The sequence below is a fragment of the Ovis canadensis genome, chromosome 9 (genome assembly GCF_042477335.2).
Source record: "Ovis canadensis isolate MfBH-ARS-UI-01 breed Bighorn chromosome 9, ARS-UI_OviCan_v2, whole genome shotgun sequence".
NCBI classification, from domain to species: Eukaryota; Metazoa; Chordata; class Mammalia; order Artiodactyla; family Bovidae; genus Ovis; species Ovis canadensis.
In genome coordinates, this window is record NC_091253.1 from 10,755,536 (window position 1) to 10,775,070 (window position 19,535).

General features: G+C 43.9%; 1 protein-coding gene across 3 annotated transcripts in view; it reads right to left on the reverse strand.

The window, feature by feature from the left end:
* KCNQ5 (potassium voltage-gated channel subfamily Q member 5) overlaps nucleotides 1–19,535 on the reverse strand; it is a 632,727-nt gene that overhangs the window by 84,151 nt on the left and 529,041 nt on the right. For 2 of the 3 annotated variants that reach the window (XM_069599474.1, XM_069599472.1), the window contains exons 8-9: nucleotides 10,706–10,800; nucleotides 206–262 (exon numbers count right to left, since the gene is read on the reverse strand). In XM_069599474.1, coding sequence (XP_069455575.1) covers nucleotides 206–262; nucleotides 10,706–10,800 — 152 coding nt within the window. The remainder of the gene's footprint in view (nucleotides 1–205; nucleotides 263–10,705; nucleotides 10,801–19,535) is intronic. The other variant, XM_069599473.1, reaches the window with a different exon arrangement.

The window sequence follows — 19,535 nt, forward strand, 5'->3', positions numbered from 1 at the left end:
GGACCTGCCTGTTCATCCCCAGGGCGCAGGGGATCCAAGCAGGCAGCAGGCAGCGGGAGGAATACAAGCAGGCTGGAAACCTCATTCAGGAGTCCTCAGAAGAGTGAGTGTGAGCAGGGCTCAGTAGAGGGCGGGGTGACCTGGTCATGCACCTGAGGTTAGTTGGCATTCTCAGATCTCATGTCAGCAGCTGGGATGCTGGTACCTCTGCTTCCATGAGGTGTGTATTCTGAAGAGCTTCTGCTTATGACTACAGACCTGACTAGGAGTGAGGGGGAGACAGCAGCTCGTTACTAGGCGGTCGCAACTGGGAAAGGGCTCAGGGGCTTCTGGTCTTGAAAAACAAAGCCATTTGGCTTCCTCATTATTCATATGCAAGTACATGGACTATTTAAACACCAAGGACAAACTGTAAATTAATTGTGCTGCTCAAAATGTATGCCATGTTCTTAATGGTTAAGTAGAAATAATTAGATTTGAAGCAGGCTTTCTAAATGATGGTAGTCTATGTCTTAGAATCTGCTGCATACAAAAATAAGAGTATAAATATTTTAGGGTATAGAAACCCTTGTAATAAGTAACAGTGCAACACGGTATAAATGATTGAAGAATAAAATATTCTAGAACTATTAAAATCTTTATATGAATCAATGAAGTAGATAACATTAATTGCTGTGAAATAGGGGCTTCCCTGATAGCTCAGCTGGTTAAAGAATCCATCTTGAAATAAAAAAGCTTTTGATTTGTATGAAACCTGAAGCTGGATCGTCGAAAAAGCAAGCGAGTTCCAGAAAAACATCTATTTCTGCTTTATTGAATATGCCAAAGCCTTTGACTGTGTGGATCACAATAAACTGTGGAAAATTCTGAAAGAGATGGGAATACCAGACCACCTGACCTGTCTCTTGAGAAACCTGCATGCAGGTCAGGAAGCAACAGTTAGAACTGGACATGGAACAACAGACTGGTTCCAAATAGGAAAAGGAGTACATCAAGGCTGTATATTGTCATCCTACTTATTTAACTTATATGCAGAGTACATCATGAGAAATGCTGGGCTGGAAGAAGCACAAGCTGGAATCAAGATTGCTGGGAGAAATATCAGTAACCTCAGATATGCAGATGACACCACTCTTATGGCAGAAAGTGAAGAGGAACTCAAAAGCCTCTTGATGAAAGTGAAAGAGGAGAGTGAGAAAGTTGGCTTAAAGCTCAACATTCAGAAAACGAACATCATGGCATCCGGTCCCATCACTTCATGGGAAATAGATGGGGAAACAGTGGAAATAGTGTTAGACTTTATTTTTTGGGGCTCCAAAATCACTGCAGATGGTGATTGCAGCCATGAAATTAAAAGACACTTACTCCCTGGAAGGAAAGCTAGATAGCATATTGAAAAGCAGAGACATTACTTTGCCAACAAAGGTCCATCTAGTCAAAGCTATGGTTTTTCCTGTGGTCATGTATGGATGTGAGTGTTGGGCTGTGAAGAAAGCTGAGCACCAAAGAGTTGATGCTTTCGAACTGTGGTGTTGGAGAAGACTCTTGGGAGTCCCTTGGACTGCAAGGAGATCCAACCAGTCCATTCTAAAGGAGATCAGTCCTGGGTGTTCTTTGGAAGGAATGATGCTAAAGCTGAAACTCCAGTACTTTGGCCACCTCATGCGAAGAGTTGACTCATTGGAAAAGACTCTGATGCTGGGAGGGATTGGGGGCAGGAGGAGAAGGGGACGACAGAGGATGAGATGGCTGGATGGCATCACTGACGTGATGGATGTGAGTCTGAGTGAACTCACGGAGTTGGTGATGGACAGGGAGGCCTGGTGTGCTGTGATTCATGGGGTCGCAAAGAGTTGGACATGACTGAGCAACTGAACTGAACTGAACTGAAGGTGTAAATATAAGGAATTAATTGTCAGATAGAACATGTTCTTCAGAAGTAAATATTCTAGGTTGCTAGTGTGTAAGAAAAAGAGCATTTTTCTTATATTAACTCTTACAATGTGCTTTTCAAAGACTAAATCCTTTCCTTCGATCAATAAATGTGAACAGAAGAAGAGACTATTTTGAAAAACAATTGTTTTTGCAACAACCTAATCTTTCACCGATAAAGACACAAGTTGACTGTGCCAAAAAAAGAAGTCGTTTCCCTGAATTTAGTTTAACAGCCCATGCAGATCATTCACTGCACACAAAAGAAAGACACATAAATAATGGAAAATAAATGCAGAAGAAATAGAAGAGCACGGTGTTTCGATCAGTGTTGTCGCGTTCTCTCCTGAGAGGCACACTTCTCAGAATCTAATAAAGGCAACTGTGCAGAAACAGTTCCGGCAAAGCACCCTGGGGCCCACAGCACAGGATGTCATGTAGTGAGTCTTGCTTATGCTTTAACTTTTAAGACACGCATCTTTAAACTGTCTCACAAGCACCCGTTAAAGCAACTTTAGAGAGTCTCCTAAGAAGTCTGGCAGGGCTCTCTTAATGCCTCATGACCTGCATTAAGGCGGCTGAACTACAAAGCAGGCATACAGTCACTGAGTGTTGAATAAGCAGACAAGGTTAGCAGAGGCAGGGAGATTTTTGGATAATCCCCAAGCCTCTGATGTATGATCTGTCTTTGGAGCAATAAAACCTTAACAGGTAGGAAGAAGTAAGAGCTTTCTCGTACCACTGTGATAGCTAACTCACAGCCTAGTTAGCTTGGTGGAGGTGGCAGAGAGGAAGGTGAGGATGCTGGATGAGCTTACAGGGACATTCTGTCCTTGTAGAGTGGCCATTTATACCCAAATGGAGAACTGCCCAGCTTATAAAGTGAGTGGGAAAAGTTACTCAGTGGGATGATTAATTAGAATAAAATCAGTAGACACCATTTACCACCACACAGGGGATGAAACCTGTTTCAGTGGGAAGATGGAAAGGAAAAAGTAAACAACTGAACGATGCCCAAGAAGCAGTGGTTTGGGTTCAGAAGAGGAACAGGGCAGGGTCAGCGTAGATGGATGGTGATTCACACCTGACCTGGTACCAGGGTCGCTCTTGTTCAGCTAAGCTTGATTAGCAAGCTCTCCTGGAGGCTGATGTGGTGTATTTTTAAAGATTTTTGAATTGGTCACCATCTTGGGACTGGGTGCCTTTCCTTAGCCTGAGGCTGTGCATGAGTTTTTAGAAACCACAAGCTAAACTCCGTGTAGGAAGACAAAATCTTCTCACAAGAAGGTCCTGCAGCAGGGGACTCAGTTCCCCAGGGGTGTAGATGAGTGTGTAGAGAGAGGCCTCATCTACTGTCCTGGCCCCTCGATGGGGGCAGTGCTGGCTGCTGGGTAGACTCTCGTACACCTGGGTCCCTGCCAGGTCTTAGCATGTACAAAGAGGTCCCTTGAGGAAGCCTTTAGGAGATTCCAGGCTCTGGAGGATAACAGGGTTGGCTGCAGTGTATCCACGCTCCCTTATCTGGATCAAGCGGTACAGCTGGAGCCAAAGCACTGTTACCAGCCAGTCTGAACTCGGGTCCAGCACTCGCCAGCCGTATTCTGGACTCAGAGCTGCTGCTTCCAAGGGAGAGTTATCATCAGGATGCACTTCCTTTGCGCACACTTGCTCAATGGAGGGCAGAGTTGTTACTTTCTGGGCTAGTGCTGCTGTTGTTACTACAACCTGTCTGCATCTGCCATGAACACGTCACTGCCCAGGGGGTCGCAGCGGGGGAAGTGAAGGTCACATTAGAGTGGGACTGCCCCTTATTTCCTTCAGATGACTGAAATGCTAACTTTTCATTTTCTCTCTTTTTATATTCCTCCTCTTGACCTCTCTTGTTGGTCTTTTCTCTCTCTTCGCGTCAGGGGTATTTTATTACGCCACCTGAGAAGTGTTTACGGAGCACATTCCCCGTCACAGCTTCACACATGGTGACATCATATGTGGACTGGCCTACAGGAGACCCCAGTGTGTGCCGGCGAAGCGTGAAGAAAGACGTGTGCCGCACAGCAACATGTGGCGTGTTCACGGTGGTTTTTGCCAAATGTTCAAAGACCGCGGAGAAGCTAGACGTCTCTGTGATTCTCTGAGCCAGCAGTGTGGCTCGGGGGAAGTCTGTTCTTTTGTTGCTTCATCACTAAGTCGTGTCCGATGCTTTGTGACCCTATGGATGGTAGCCTGCCCAGCTTCTGTGTCCATGGGGATTCTCTGGGCAAGAATACTGGAGTGGGTTGCCATTTCCTTCTCCAGGGGATCTTCCTGATTCAGGGATCACACCTGTGTCTCCTGTGTCTCCTGCATTGCAGATGGATTCTTTACTGCTGAGCCACCAGGGAAGCCCCAAGTACAAGTCTACAGGGGGGGTGGGTAATCTTTGACAGACTCAGCCCCAACCATGCAGAATAGATCTTAACACTTTAGGTATATGAACATGGTATATGATGTTCAGGTAAACACCGTATAACGTTTTAGTTATATAAATAACACGAGCATCCCAGCATTTAGAACATTTGGTCATAGTCTGGCCAGTTCGCGTTTGGACAGTGGGACGGCAGCCTGACCCCTAGAGTTCTGCCTGTGCCCTCTGCCTCGGTGAGCTTTGGAGAAGGGCAGAGTTGCCGTCAGCCCAGGGTGGCCCCTCACTCACGGCTATGCTGAAGCAAAACCACCACATGATTTACAGATGTCCCCTCTGGGGGCTGAAACCCAGACAGGTGACCTGATTTTCAGGTCATGTCTGCCAAAGAGGGTCTCTATCCTGAGGACTTGGAGACGATGGGGGTCCTTTTTTTTTTTCACACTGACTATAGATTGACAGGCTCCTCTTTGAGATAATCTGTAAATCGATGCCCTCAAGACAAAGAAAACTTCGAATGTCACTCAAGAGACCAAAACGGCACACAGTGACTATGATTTACTTCGTTTGACTTTGTGTCGAGTAGAATATCCACCTAGGAGGAGAGTGTGGTTGGACACAAGGGGCATAGCTGCTCAGCCCACCTCGTCCAGTGTCTAAAGCCCAGTTCTTCTCTTTGAGCACAAATACCTCTAAAGTGAAGAGCAACTCTTTGAGCCACTAAAACTTTCTGGAAATACCACCTGGAGAGCACTGCCGCTTTCTGCTTTTATTCTGTATCTGCCACGTAAAAGAAGCATCTCCAGTGCCAGAACCCATGTGGACTTCCCTACCCGGACAAGTGGGTACGTCCAATCACATCTACCTCTCATCACAAACGAAGGTTTCCTTGCGTCCGTTTATAATCGTTTTAAGTGTTGAGATAACGCAGAAATGGATGACCCAGAGACTCATCACCTCTAGAGAGCTCGCAACTCTGATTTCAGGAGTGAATAGATACATCATGATAAATATATAACGGACATTCATATAACAGCACAAAGCTAATGACACAATCCCTGGACCCCCGTTGGCTCCCCACTCAGGGGCCAGCCCGGGCAGGGGGTGCCTGTGTTTCTTCATTACTGGGATGGGTGGTCATGACTGGAAAAGCCTTGGATCCCTCATGGGAAGGAATCGCAGGGGCTGGGACTCCCTGCTGGTTCTCCTCTGTCCCTCCTCACCCGATCTGGGCTGGGATCCATGCAGCTCTCTCCTTCCGGGTTCTGTTCCCAAACCCAGATCCTTCTTGGCAGTCGCGAACTCAGGTTAAAATGTACTCTTTCAGTTCCTGTTCCCTCTGGGTCTAGCTTTCTACTACTTAATCTGATAAAGCATTTCCTTCTGAGGCACGGAAGAATGACCGTTCAGTGAACTTCATTTGGTGACGTGTCCGGGAGGATTATCTTCTTCCTAACTAAAGGATTAGGGCGCCTGAGTTCTGAATGAGCTGGAGACGTCACAGAGAGCTTGTCCTTACCTCCTGAACACAGTGTTCCTTCCCATCCCCTGCCCCAAACCATGCAATTTCTCACTCTAAAAGAAGGAGCCTGCTGAAGGGAGGAGATCCTATCCTACTTCATGGGATCTGAATACTCAGTCAGACTCTGGGAAAACAGCAGCAAGGAACAACCAAAGACCATAATTATTATTTTTTCCCCAGACTGTCCCATGCTCTGCAGATTGTAAAAAGCACTGAGTGACTTAGGGAAAGATACTCCCAAGGGGGGAAAAATCAATACAACAGCAACCTTTGCAGGCAATCTTGTGAAAGGTCACTTTTAATCACCTTGCATTTGTTGATCGATTTTTCTCACATGAGACACATTTAAAACATAGGTGAGGGGTCAGATTTACCAACAAACACGTAGCAGAACAGAAATTACAGACCTGCTTGAAGCTTCCCCTTGCTCTTTCCTTCCGGTGCGTGCAGACAGAAGAAAAATGATGATACATGGTGAACACATTTACAGCACTTGATAATGACCAAACGAGGGAATCAGGTTCCTTGATTAATCCTTTCTTTTCGAGCAAGAGCCATGGAAGCAAAACACTTCATCATAAACGTATCCAAATTTCTAACTTGTGTTCTTTGTGGCACAGACCCGAGATACTGCCCACATGTGACCGAAAGCTATAGTCTTCATCAACCAAAGTTATCCAGGGTTTAGGAAAAAGTGGTTCTGATCTAACCAGCATCAGTAGAGACTCTTAGAACTGCTGTGCTGGTTACACTGAAGCTGGAGTCCCTGTGGTTCAGGCAGACTCTGGGGCTATTTAATCTGCTTTAGTTCATGTGTGACTGTGGTTTTGTATGTTAATGACTTGTTGAGGCAGATTTGTTTTTTTTTTTTTTGAATGTGAATTCCTTGCAGGAAATTAGGCACATAGCCAATCTAGCTTAGTGTTGGGTGGTCTAATAAACCGTTTTAGCAAATTCGGGTCTACCCAACATGGTGTAGGGCCCCTACTCTTTGTCAATGAGCTGTGTGTCCTTGGGCACATGGTTCACTTTCTTGTGGGTCTCAATTTTCTCATGTACAAATCGAAGGCCTTGAAGTTGAAAAACTCTAAATTCTAACTCCCTAAGGTGCCACGTGGCCCCGGGGAGCTTGATGATCCACACAGTTTCATAAAGTATCTGACTCATTTCCCCAAATAGCACAGTTACCAGTGCTTCACCCCCTGCACAGCCTTCACTCTCTTTGAGATGAAAATCAAGAAAAGTGTTCCTTCCCTAAATCCTTCTGTCATTAGAACAAAACTTTGCAATTGCTAAGACCTCAAAAGTGCATGCAGCGAATGAACTGGATCAGAAAGGAGAGTGTCCAGAAGGTCCGAGAAGCATCTCTGCCCCTGCCCCTCACAGCCGTTCCATCATCCTTCTCCCTGGGATAACGATGAGCAGTCAAGGCAGCCCATGGTGTCTCTCACTGGGAGGACAAGATCCCAGGCTTCGGTCTCTACTGATAACAAAGTCATTGTTGCTGCTCCTGCTGTTGACAATATAATCTCTCTCCTGACCAGCTATTTAAAATCATAGCCTCCAATGCCCCCCTAATTCCTCCTCGACTTTACTTTTTTCTTTAGCTCTTAGCATCATCTACCCTATTACATATTTTGCTTATTTATTTTTACTGTCTCTTCCCAGTATCTCTTGCATTTAGACTCCCTGAGCTCAGCCTAAGATTCTCTTGGGTTTCTTCCTCCACCATTGCTGCATTCCCTGTGCCCAGAGCAGCACTGTGACCAGTAGGTGCTGTAGGGGAGCAGAATGTGGCACCCCAAAATCTGGCACCTCAAAGTGTGTCTCTGGCATGAGGATAAATTCAGGCTGATTATTATTTTCTTTCTTTATTTTAATTGAAGGATAATGACAATATTGTATTGGTTTCTGCCACCGATCAGCAAGGATCAGCCATAGGGATACATATATCTCCTCCCTCTTGAGCCTCAGGATGATTATTTTTTTTAAGAAATAGAAGTCTTAGGAAGTTTTTCTTGTTATCTTTCCCTTAACGACCTAAAATAATTTAGATAAAAGGCCTGTTGCCCCAGAATAGGGCTGTCACCAGAGAGGTCTGTGAGGGCGATGGGCCGGGTGCAGTGGGGACGCTCGGCAGGGCCTGGAGGTGACTGTCTCCACCAGAGTCCTCTCCATGTCCTGCCTTCTCTGCTAGTCCAACCAGCAGAGGTAACTCCTTTACCAGGCAGCTGCTTCCCCGTCTCCAGGTGCACTGCCTTCCTCCCAAACCAGACCCGACCGCCTCCTTCGTCTTCAGCTGAAGGTGGTGTTTAAGGAGAGGGCTTTGGCACTTTTGTCGAGTCACTCAGTCCTCCTGGGTCCCTCTCATGTGAACGCATTGCTAAACACTTGATTTTCTCCTGTTAATCTGTCTCACGTCAACTTACTTCTTAGACCATCTGGAAGGACCTAGAAAGGCAGAGGGAAATCCCTTCCTCCTGGACTGTGCTCAAGTCTGCATGAACCCATGAATGAGTATATGAACTTACCCTCCAGAGATTCTTAACCTGAAACACTCTAGGAAATTCATGATGTGAAGAAGAAGTTTCGATCTGTTTCTTACTACATCACTCTGCAGTCAGCAAGCCAGTTAGTTACGAATGTAAAATCATCCCTCTCAGTCACTGTAAATTAGCCTCCTCACAAACCTACACATTTGATTAAAGCAGGATTGTTCCTAAAGCAAAGGTTCTGAACTTGTCTTCGGTGAGTTTGTAAATACATTAAAACTGTAGGCAAAATTTTGATTTTGGGGCGTTGAACATTTTTCTTGAGAAAGAGTCCATAATTAACCATCATGTTTTCAATGGTTTAACAAAAAACGACAATAACAGCAAGGATTAAGGACCATGCAGTTTGGGACAATAAACTATGAACTGAAGGGAGAGGAGCTTTGCAGTGGCTGTTGTCCTCCTGGGCACACACCTGTCATTCATAAATAAGGCTGAGACCCAGAGGCTCCTGGGGGTCAGGGAGAAGAGAGGGAGGGGAGGGTGCTGGTGGCCACAGTGGGCAGGATGAAGGCAGGTATGTGCACAAATTTCTCCACTCCCACTAAAAATAGGGGAAATCTCAGAAAAAAAAGAAGCCATGGGAGGAAAACAAGAATTTATGCACTGCAAGAATTTGACTCATTACTGAATAGCTTTTCCAGGTTTCAGGATGGCTTTGAAACCAAAAACGGTAGGAAGTGGGAAGCCAAATAATCACACATAATAAAATAATAGCCCACGCTCTCCTGTCACTCGAGAGCCTTCTTCTTTTGTTTTGTTTTCCTTTTTTTTTTTTATCCCACTTGCCTACCTCTTACACATTCCCCAGCAACCTTCCTGGAGATGAGACACACACTTTCTATACAATTCCCGTTTTTGATTCATATATACTCAAGGCACAGATGGCACACCAGTTATATTCCTTTTTTGTTTTAAAATACTAAAACTTTGAAAGAATCTAATACTGAATAAGGGGAATTTCACTGAATTCTGAGATTTGAATGAAAAGTGGATTCTATCCCCACTGAGACTGCGCCCCCTCCAGCATCCTGGGTCAGCACATCTCTGTCGCAGGTGTTGGCACAGGTGTGACCCTGACCTCCCCCGTAGGGTCAGAGGTGACCTTGGCCAGCTCTCATCATCACCTATGGATGTGAACCCCAGGCTCAGGGCAGTGCAGGGAAGCATTGTCACAGATCCCATGAGTTAACAATGGTCCCACAGATCTCCTGGGAGACAGTGGCTCCAGGGAACCAGCTGTGAGGGCTTCCCCAGCTGATTCTCCTGCACTCTGTAAGAAGAGTTTTCTCGGACCATCACAGTCATCAGCTACCTCCAATTCCACGAGGCCCCTGGGACTAAGGCTTTAATGGGCTCTGAAAGGAGACAGCAGGTGCTCAAATGCACTCTGAACAATCCAGGGACTGACCACTAGTCCAGCGGGTGACTCACAGGGAGCCCGTCTCTGGCTTACCAGCTTTGCTAGTTTCACTGAGGATTTCTTTAATCAGATGGTGATTATGGTTTAGTGTGTCAGCTGAACCAGAGTCCAGGCTTCTGGGACTAGGGATTGTTTAGGAATTAAAGATGCTGTGGCAGCCCTCAGTCTGTGCAGCATCTTCCCAGCCGCCTCCCTTCCAAGCACAGGGGGTTGCAACTTCCCTGTGCTGAAGCATAGCCAGGTGACCTGTTTGGCGGAGAACATATGAATGGAGGTAAGGTCTCTTTAAATTTAGAACACTAACCCCAAACTGTACTGGAGTGCTCCCCTCACCTCACTGTGCCCACTTCTCTTGTTTCGTGACTGATGTCTGTTTGATGTGCAAGTGAAGCTCAACACCTGTCCTGTAAGGGGTCCCTCAGGGAGGAATGACCTTGAGGGCCTTAAATGTGCAGACACAATGCTTCCCAAACAGCCTTTTGTTGGGTCAGGTGATGGGGCGCGTTTTAACAGTCACTGGTTTTTCCAGAACCACAGCACTTACCTTAGGAATTCTGGTGGGCTTTATGAAATGAGATGTTAGAAAATAAGCATGAAACAGTAAAAATAAATCTTCATAAAGTTTAGATTCTTTTCACCTTTAAGCCCAATCTGTGGATGGTGAGCAATAATGCTGAGTCCATTCAGTTTTATACCTGAGCTGTTGTTACCAAATAGGTTTGAATTTCAAAAAACAACAGAGAATAAGACACTCCTCGAATCGACAAGTTGTATATATGTGTGTTTATGGGTATGTGTGTGGTTGTGTGTGTGCGGTTTGTTTCACAAACTTAAGGAGACTCAGCTACAGCACCGACTGTCACACTGACACCTACTTGGTGGGGCTGCAGGTGTGCAAGGCCTTCAGGTGCGGCTTCCAGGTTGCAATGGAGACAGATTTCTCATCGGCTGCGTAACTACGCCAAACGCACTGCACACGGCACACATGGGGACATAAGAAAGAAAAAAGAGAGAAGGGGAGAGAATGCGATGAGGAGGAGATAAGCAAATTCATACAGATGAAGCATCTTTTCCTTGTCATGTTCAGCCCGATAAACACCTGAGTTGAAGAAGACTCTGGCATTTTTGCCTAACTGTCATGCATACTCCATCACATCTGAAGAACTGCTTTTCAAAGTAACTCGTATCAAAAGTAAAAGCACTGCAAAGCTTAACACAGGAGTTTTGGGACTGGTTGGGGGGGACATGGGAGGTGACCATGCCTCCTGGGAGCACACACTTCATCACCCCTTGTGAGAAAAAGGACATCCGTAGTCCAATTGGTAAATTAATTAGTAAGCTAGCTGGTTAACTGCTGACCACCAGGGCATGTTAGTGATATACTGAAATCCCTTGAGGCTGAACCACACAGTACTTCTAATGCTAACAATGAAGGCACTGTTAAACAAGGTGGGGCAATGTATTTTCAGGAATATGACCACAAAGCACACAAGGATTTAATGCTGGCATCTAAGAACACGTTCATAGCTCTTTGACATAAAACACAAGCTTGGTCTACTTCACATAATTATACCCCATACATATGATACGAAGTATTTTCAGGTAACTCTCACAAATTGGAGTGTGGGTTAAGACCCCTATTTTGTAAATGAGAAAATAAAGGCTCAGAGAAATCAAGAAGTTAACACAAGGTTGGCAGAGGTGAGACATCATCTCAGGTTGCCTGGTTCTTGGTCTTAGCATCCCTCCCTGGTCCTTGCTGCCTGCTTGGTGACTGGTGTTGGAAGCTTCCCTCTGAACTATCAGTGAGATTGCCTGAACTTACTCGACTACAGAGATTTTGGTGAATTTCTTCCTTTGCAGTAAGTCTGCAAACATCTCTAGGGACCAAGTGTTTAATCTATTCTCCTGAGAGGAAAATTTTAAAGTCATAAATCAAAACATTCTATTTTGCATGGCAAATTCATATAAACAGGTCATAATCCTGCTGTCTGACCCTCATTCATGATTTTGAAACCTACAATGAAGAAAACAGTAATCTAATAATATTCCTTTCCATGAGATGATCATTGAATGAATGTGTGCAGAAAAAAAGACTTAAAATTGATATAACTAATTTGGAAAACTTTGGCCATATTTATTCAAGCTGAAGTATAAATACCCTATAGTACAGCTACTCACTTTTATATCTATATTTAACAGATATGCTTATAAGTTCATCAAAAGAGGTACACTATAATGTTGTAAACAGCACTATTTCTTTTTAACCTTAATATTAATTATCCTATTTATTTATTTATTGAAGTAAATGGCAAATAGATGGGGAAACAGTGGAAACAGTGGCTGACTTTATTTTTGGGGGCTCCAAAATTGCTGCAGATGGTGATTGCAGCCATGAAATTAAAAGATGCTTGCTCCTTGGAAGGAAAGTTATGACCAACCTAGACAGCATATTAAAAACAGAGATATTGCTTTGTGAACAAAGGTCCGTCTAATCAAGGCTATGGTTTTTCCAGTAGTCATGTATGGATGTGAGAATTGGACTATAAAGAAAGCTGAGTGCAGAAGAATTGATGCTTTTGAACTGTGGTGTTGGAGAAGACTCTTGAGAGTCCCTTGGACTGCAAGGAGATCCAACCAGTCCATTCTGAAGGAGATCAGTCCTGAGTGTTCATTGGAAGAACTGGTGCTGAAGCTTAAACTCCAATACTTTGGCCCGGAAAAGACCCTGATACTGGGAAAGATTTAGGGCAGGAGGAGAAGGGGACAACAGAGGATGAGATGGTTGGATGGCGTCACCATCTCAATGGACATGAGTCTGAGTGAACTCTGGGAATTGGTGATGGACAGGGAGGCCTGGTGTGCTGCAGTTCATGGAGTCTCAGAGTTGGACATGACTGAGCGACCGGACCGAACTGAACTGAACTGAAGTTGGTGCATAATATACGGGTATACAATATAGTGAGTGATTCACAATTTTTAAAGGTTTATGTTTCATTTATAGTTATAAAATATTGGCTTGGAGTTCCCTGGTGGCACAGTGGATAGGAATATGCCTGCCGATGCAGAGGACACAGGTTAGATCCCTGATCCGGGAAGATTCCATGGAGCAGCTGAGCCATGTGTCACCGCTTCTGAGCCAGTACTTCAGAATCCGTGAACTGTAACTACCGAGACTGTGTGCTGCAGCTCCTGAAGCCCGAGTGGCTAGAGCCTGTGTTTCGCAACAAGAGAAGCCACCGGCAATGAGAAGCCCCTGCACTACAAACGGGAGTATCCCCTGCTCGCCGAAACTACAGAAAGTTGGCGCCAAGCAACGAGGACCCAGCGAAGCCCAAAGTAAATGAGTAAACAAAGAAATAAAATTATAAAAAATAAACTATCGGCTATATTCCCATGTTGCACAACACAGCCTTGTAACCTATTTATTTTATACATAATAGTTTGTACCTCTTAATCCCCTACCTTTATCTTGCCCCTCCCCTCTCCACTGGTAGCCACTATTAATATGCTGTTCTCTCTACCTGTGAGTCTAACCAGCTCTAGCCCTTTAAAAAAACTGAAGTAGAGTTGATGTACACTGTTGTGTTAGGTATCGGAAAGTAATTCTGTTACACATATATCTAGTTATTTTCAGATTCTCTTCCCATACAGGTTATCACAGAGGACTGCGTGCAGTTTCTTGTGCTATACCGTAGGTCTCTCTTCATCTATTTTCTATATAGTATCATGCATATGTCAGTCCTAAACTCTCAATTTAATCCTGCCCTGCACCTTGCCCCTTTGGTAATCATAGGTTTGTTTGTTTTCCATATCTAAACAGTGTATGTGCAGGCTAAGTTGCTTTTGTCGTGTCCAACTCTTTGTGGCTGTATGGACTGTAGCCCACCAGGCTCCTCTGTCCACAGGATTGAGAGGGTAACAGGCAGGAAGGCCAGGGGTCTCCAAATGGAGGAAACAGCCTGCAAGTGTCAGACATTTTTCTCTCTCTTAAGCGGCAGGAGGAAACAAAGTAGCGATATCTTTTCCTTCTCTATACAAATTTAAAAGGAGGTTTCTCTTAAAATTCTGTGTTGCCATGACACCTGGTTTCACCTGAAGTTAACCAATGCCTTTTTCTTATGGAAATGTTTATCTTAGGCTATGCTAATATACTATGCATTTACCCCAAACTCTGTCTTCAAGTCAGTTCCGCCTTTTGGCTCAGAACCTACTTGATAAACCAGTATGCTATACTCTGATATTGTTCCTCTAATCTATGTAAATGACACTATTTGTATGGTGCTTGCCCTTCTTCAAGATTCAAGTTAATCCTTTTATGGCCCAAGATGAACCATTTGGAGCCAAGATTATCCCCAAATACATCCTATGGGTGAGGGGCCTGGTGCCATTCTAAGTTTTGAGACATTCCTTTATTTCATTAACAGACTACTGATAACTATATAACATCCAGCTAAAGACTAGCAGGGGGTACTCTTTCTGCCCCCTTCTGATGCCTATGTCAGAAGCTTTCTCTATCTCCTTTATACTTTAATAAAACTTTGTTACACAAAAGGTCTGAGGGATCAAGCCTCGTCTCTGGCCCCAGATTGAATTCTTCTCCTATGGGGGCCAAGAATCCCGGCGTCATAATTCAACAACAACCTTTCAGGATTCTCCAGGCAAGAATACTGGAGTGGGTTGCCATGCCCTTCTCCAGGGGATCTTCTGGACCCAGGGATAGAACCCGCGTCTCTTATGTGGTCTCTTGCATTGTCAGGTGAGGTTTTTTTTTTTTTTTTTTTTTTTACCACTAGAGCCACCTGGGAAGCCTTCCTAATAAACCAAAGTCAGGAATGTTTAAGCAGCTGTCAGGACAATGAACAGGGGGGCTGTGGTATGTTAACACAGTGGAGCATCACACAGGAACCATCCACTATAACTATGCCCAACAATGCGGATGAACTTTACATGAATACTGTTGAGTAAGAGAAACAAGACACAGAAGGGTACATACCGTGTGCTTCTACTTCCCCAAAGTACAAAAGCAGGGCAGCCTATCGTTGCTGTTAGCAGGCAGTGTGGAGCCTCCCTGCGGGAGGGGGGACCCTGGGGCCCTGGAGTGCTGGCCTGGTCTGCCCTTCCGCTGGTTGCTGGGGACAGGCAGCGCAGCTTTCTAGGAGCTGTGCTGCCTTCCTCAAGCACCTTATACTTCAGTAATATGCTCCAGAGTGATAGAAAAAAGCGGGGAAATATATAGTAGGACCCGAGGGGTTTTATGTTATTGAGAAAGGTTTAAATAATTGATGCTACTTCCTTGCCCAGAGCCTTCCTCACACAGCTCATGCTGATATAACCTACAAATCTCTCAAGACTTATGCTTTGCATCATGGCATCTTATAGAGAACAAAGCAATTACTGTATCATCTTGAAACATTGATTTTGGCAAATACTGTACAAACACAATCTACAAGTGATATAGAGTAATGAGTAATGACACATGGTTTTATTATTGCAGCCGAAGAATTGATGCTTTCGAACTGTGATGCTAGAGAAGACTCTTGAGAGTCGCTTGGACTGCAAGGAGATCAAACTCGTCAATTCTCAAGGAAATCAACCCTGAATATTCATTGGAAGGACTGATGCTGAAGCTGAAGCTCCAACACTTTGGCCACCTGATGCAAAGAGCCAACTGACTGGAAAAGACCCTGATGCTGGGAAAGATTTGAGGCAGAAGGAGAAGCGGGTGACAGAGGATGAGATGGTTGGATGGCGTCACCGACTTGATAGGCATGAATTTGAACATATTCTGGGAGCTAGTGAAGGGAAGCCTGGCGTGCTGCAGTCCATGGGGTCACAAAGAGCTGGATACGACTGAGTGAGAGAACACCAACTTCTACAGGGAAGGCTCGTGAAGGCCATCCCCACCCACGTGGCTTTAATAAGACAACTTGCATGGAAGGAGTCAGAGGTATGTGAACTCAGATACTTTGGAAGAAGGACTCATGTAGAAGTAAGAAGTATACAGCAGGTCTGAGCATTATTAGATAAAAGTGAAAAAAATCTGAAACAACAGTACGACAAAAAAAAACAAAAGGGACCAAGACATTACCTGCCAATGTTATAAAGAACGAGGGGCAAAAGAGGCCACTTTTAGAAAATTGAACATTTTCTTAAAAATGAGATCTGGCTTCTTACTCTTTTTCTATCAAATTTATCTCAACAGCTAACCTCTATTCCCTCCATTATGCTTCTCCTGAAAATATATTGTAAATGGGAGAACAGGGAAGCCAGTGGGCCCTGCCTGAGGGCTGATGCTAGTCAGCAGTTGAAGTGGCAGCAGAGCGGGTCTATTATTCTCACCCTCCAATACCTCTGTCCTCTCCTCAGCTCTTCCTCAGCTAATCGCTTCTTGGAGCTGAACCCAAGGCGACAGGCATGTGATCCAGGAGCCAGTGCTCCTCTCTTCAAGGCTAAAATGACACGGCGGTTAGCAAGAAATTGCCCTGAGGGACTTAATTTATATGGCACACACGCACTCTCACGGATGAGTCAGCAAGAAGCCAAATGAAAACCAGGTTTACCGTTTACCATGCAACCCGAGGCTTGAGGCAGCCAAACAAGTTCAAACGTTGGTCTCTAATGATGAGCACCATGCCAGTGTAATTATGCTTTAGGGAGGATTTAGTAGTTTGTACTGTCTGGAGTATTATAGCTATGGCACATTTAATTATTTCTGGAAATCTTAATTGTGGCTGATCATCCAAAGGTATAACTAACATGGAACAATTTTTCAAGGTACAGAATTTAAGAAGCTGGAGAACAAAAATATTTAGGGTAAAAACCAGTCATCTCTTTTTCTTCCCAATGTACTTCTTACACATTTTTGTTCTTTAATGGCAATCCCTTCAATTTTTATAGCTTTTGCTTTTAATTTTAAGAATCCTTATTTTAGGGATTGCTCTCATATCTCTTTGAGGTTTTTTAAAATTTTCTTACCATAGAAGATAATGACATAGCCATGTACACGTGTCCCTGTTCTCATCCTACCGACAATTTTTAGTTAATTCTAGTTAACGTTCAGTTATGCTTGCATTACTTGACCACATAACTATGGTTCCTAGCTCAGAAATGTGATGTACCGTTGACTACTATTTTCTTTCCTGTATAATTAATTTTGGCTTTTTGTAGAGTTCAGTTCAGTTCAGTTTAGTTGCTCAGTCGTGTCCAACCCTTGCGACCCCATGGACTGCAGCACACCAGGCCTCCCTGTCCATCAACCAACTCCTGGAGTTTACTCAAACTCGTGTCTATTGAGTCGGTGATGCCATCCAACCATCTTATCCTGTGTTGTCCCCTTCTCCTCCTGCCTTCAATCTTTCCCAGCATCAGGGTCTTTTCCAATGAGTCAGTTCTTTGCATCAGGTGGCCAAAGTATTGGAGTTTCAGCTTCAGCATCAGTCCTTCCAATGAATATTCAGGACTGATTTCCTTTAGGATGGACTGGTTGGATCTCCTTGCTGTCCAAGGGACTCTCAAGAGTCTTCTCCAACATCACAGTTCAAAAGCATCAATTCTTCGGTGCTCAGCTTTCTTTATGGTCCAACTCTCATATCCATACATGACCACTGGAAAAACCATAGCCTTGACTAGATGGACCTTTGTTGACAAAGCAATGTCTCTGTTTTTGAATATGCTGTCTAGGTAGACTTTGTAGAGTTAGTATTACCCTACTTTAATGTATTGATTTGCCTTTATGTATCTATGAGGCAAAACAGCAGTCTAAAATTCTACTCATCAGCTATGTTGAGAAAGCTGTGAGTCCACTGTATCTCCCTGATGACTTGTCCCCAGGCCCGCCCTGAGCTCCCTGGCTCCGCGGCTCTCCTTCCTGTGTGGGATCTCTTGTTCCCTGGATCCCATGTTACCTTCCTCTCTTGGTTCATCTCCTTGTTTTGGAGGATCAATTCAAGCACCTTTTCCTTCTCCTTCTTTTTTGGACTTCTGCTTTATTGAGGCATAGTTGACTTATAAAATTGTGAAATCTTCAAAGTTTACATCATGACGGTTTAACGTACGTATACATTTTGAAAGAATCTCCGTCATCTAGGCAATCCATCACCTCACATATTTGTCTCTTTTTGGTGTGGAACATTTAAGTTCTATAGTTGTAGCAAATTTCAGTTATACAACATGGTTATCAATGACAGTCCCCATGTTTCACATAGATCCTTAGAACTTATTGATTCTTATAGCTGAGAGCTTGTACCCTTTTATCCTATTTCCCCACCTTCCAGCTACTGGCAATCACTTTTTGCTTCTGTTTCTAGATGGACATTAAAAAAAAAACCTCTGGATTCTACATATAAGCGAGACCATGTGTATTTGTCTTTTTGCCTGGCTCTCTCGCTTGGTATAATAACTAGGTCCATCCGTGTTGTTGCAACATATATATATATATATATATATATATATATATATATATATATATATACACACACACACACACACATATATATGTATATACACTGCAAAGAAAACCAGTATGGAGGTTCCTCAGAAAATTAAAAACAGAACCGCCATATGATTCAGTAATTCTACTTACAGCTGTATAGCCAATTCAGGTTAGTTCAGTTCAGTTCAGTTCAGTTCAGTCGCTCAGTCGTGTCCGACTCTTTGCGACCCCATGAATCGCAGCACGCCAGGCCTTCCTGTCCATCACCATCTCCCGGAGTTCACTCAGACTCACATCCATCAAGTCCATGATGTCATCCAGCCATCTCATCTCCATCCCTTCATTCTTTCTGGAGTTATTTCTCCACTGATCTCCAGTAGCATATTGGGCACCTAATGACCTGGGGAGTTTCTCTTTTGGTATCCTATCATTTTGTCTTTTCATACTCTTCATGGGGTTCTCAAGGCAAGAATACTGAAGTGGCTTGCCATTGCCTTCTCCAGTGGACCACATTCTGTCAGACCTCTCCACCATGACCCGCCTGTCTTGGGTTGCCCTGCAGGCATGGCTTGGTTTCATTGAGTTAGACAAGGCTGTGGTCCTAGGTATAGTCAATTAAAGACATGGAAACAACCCAAGTGGCCATCAACAGATGAATGGATAAGGAAAATGTAAAATATATATATTGGCTTCTTGCGTAAGGGTAAATGGTAGGTAAAATGTTGAGATTTTGCATATCTGAAAACGTCTTTATATGACTGTCACACTCTATGAATATTATGGCTGGATAAAAAATTCTACATTGGAAATAATTTTCCTCTACAATTTTGAAACTATTGTTCCACTGTCTTCTAATTTTAAGGTTATTAATGAGAAATCCATGCACTATAGATTCAGAACCCTTTGGGTATGTTCCGCTCAGAAAGCATTTAGGATTCACTTTCTCGCAAGAGTTCTCATATTTCACAAGGGTATCCTGTGAAGCTTTTTGTTATCAGTGCTGAGCCCTTGCAGGGGTGGGGGAGTCTTTTATTGTGGCCACTCCTGTCCTTCAGTTCTGGAGATCCAGAATATAAAATTTTTTTGACAAAATGCCACCTTCAGTTTCCCTGTACTCTTTGTGAAGTATTTATGTTGGCTGAATATTTGATCTCCTGGAGTGGTTATCCAAATTTCCAACTTTTTTGTTTCTTTTTTAACCTCTTTTTATTCTACTTTTCTAGGTTTTCAGTTTTATCTCCTTTTCTGTTTTCTTCTTTTTCTGAAGTCAT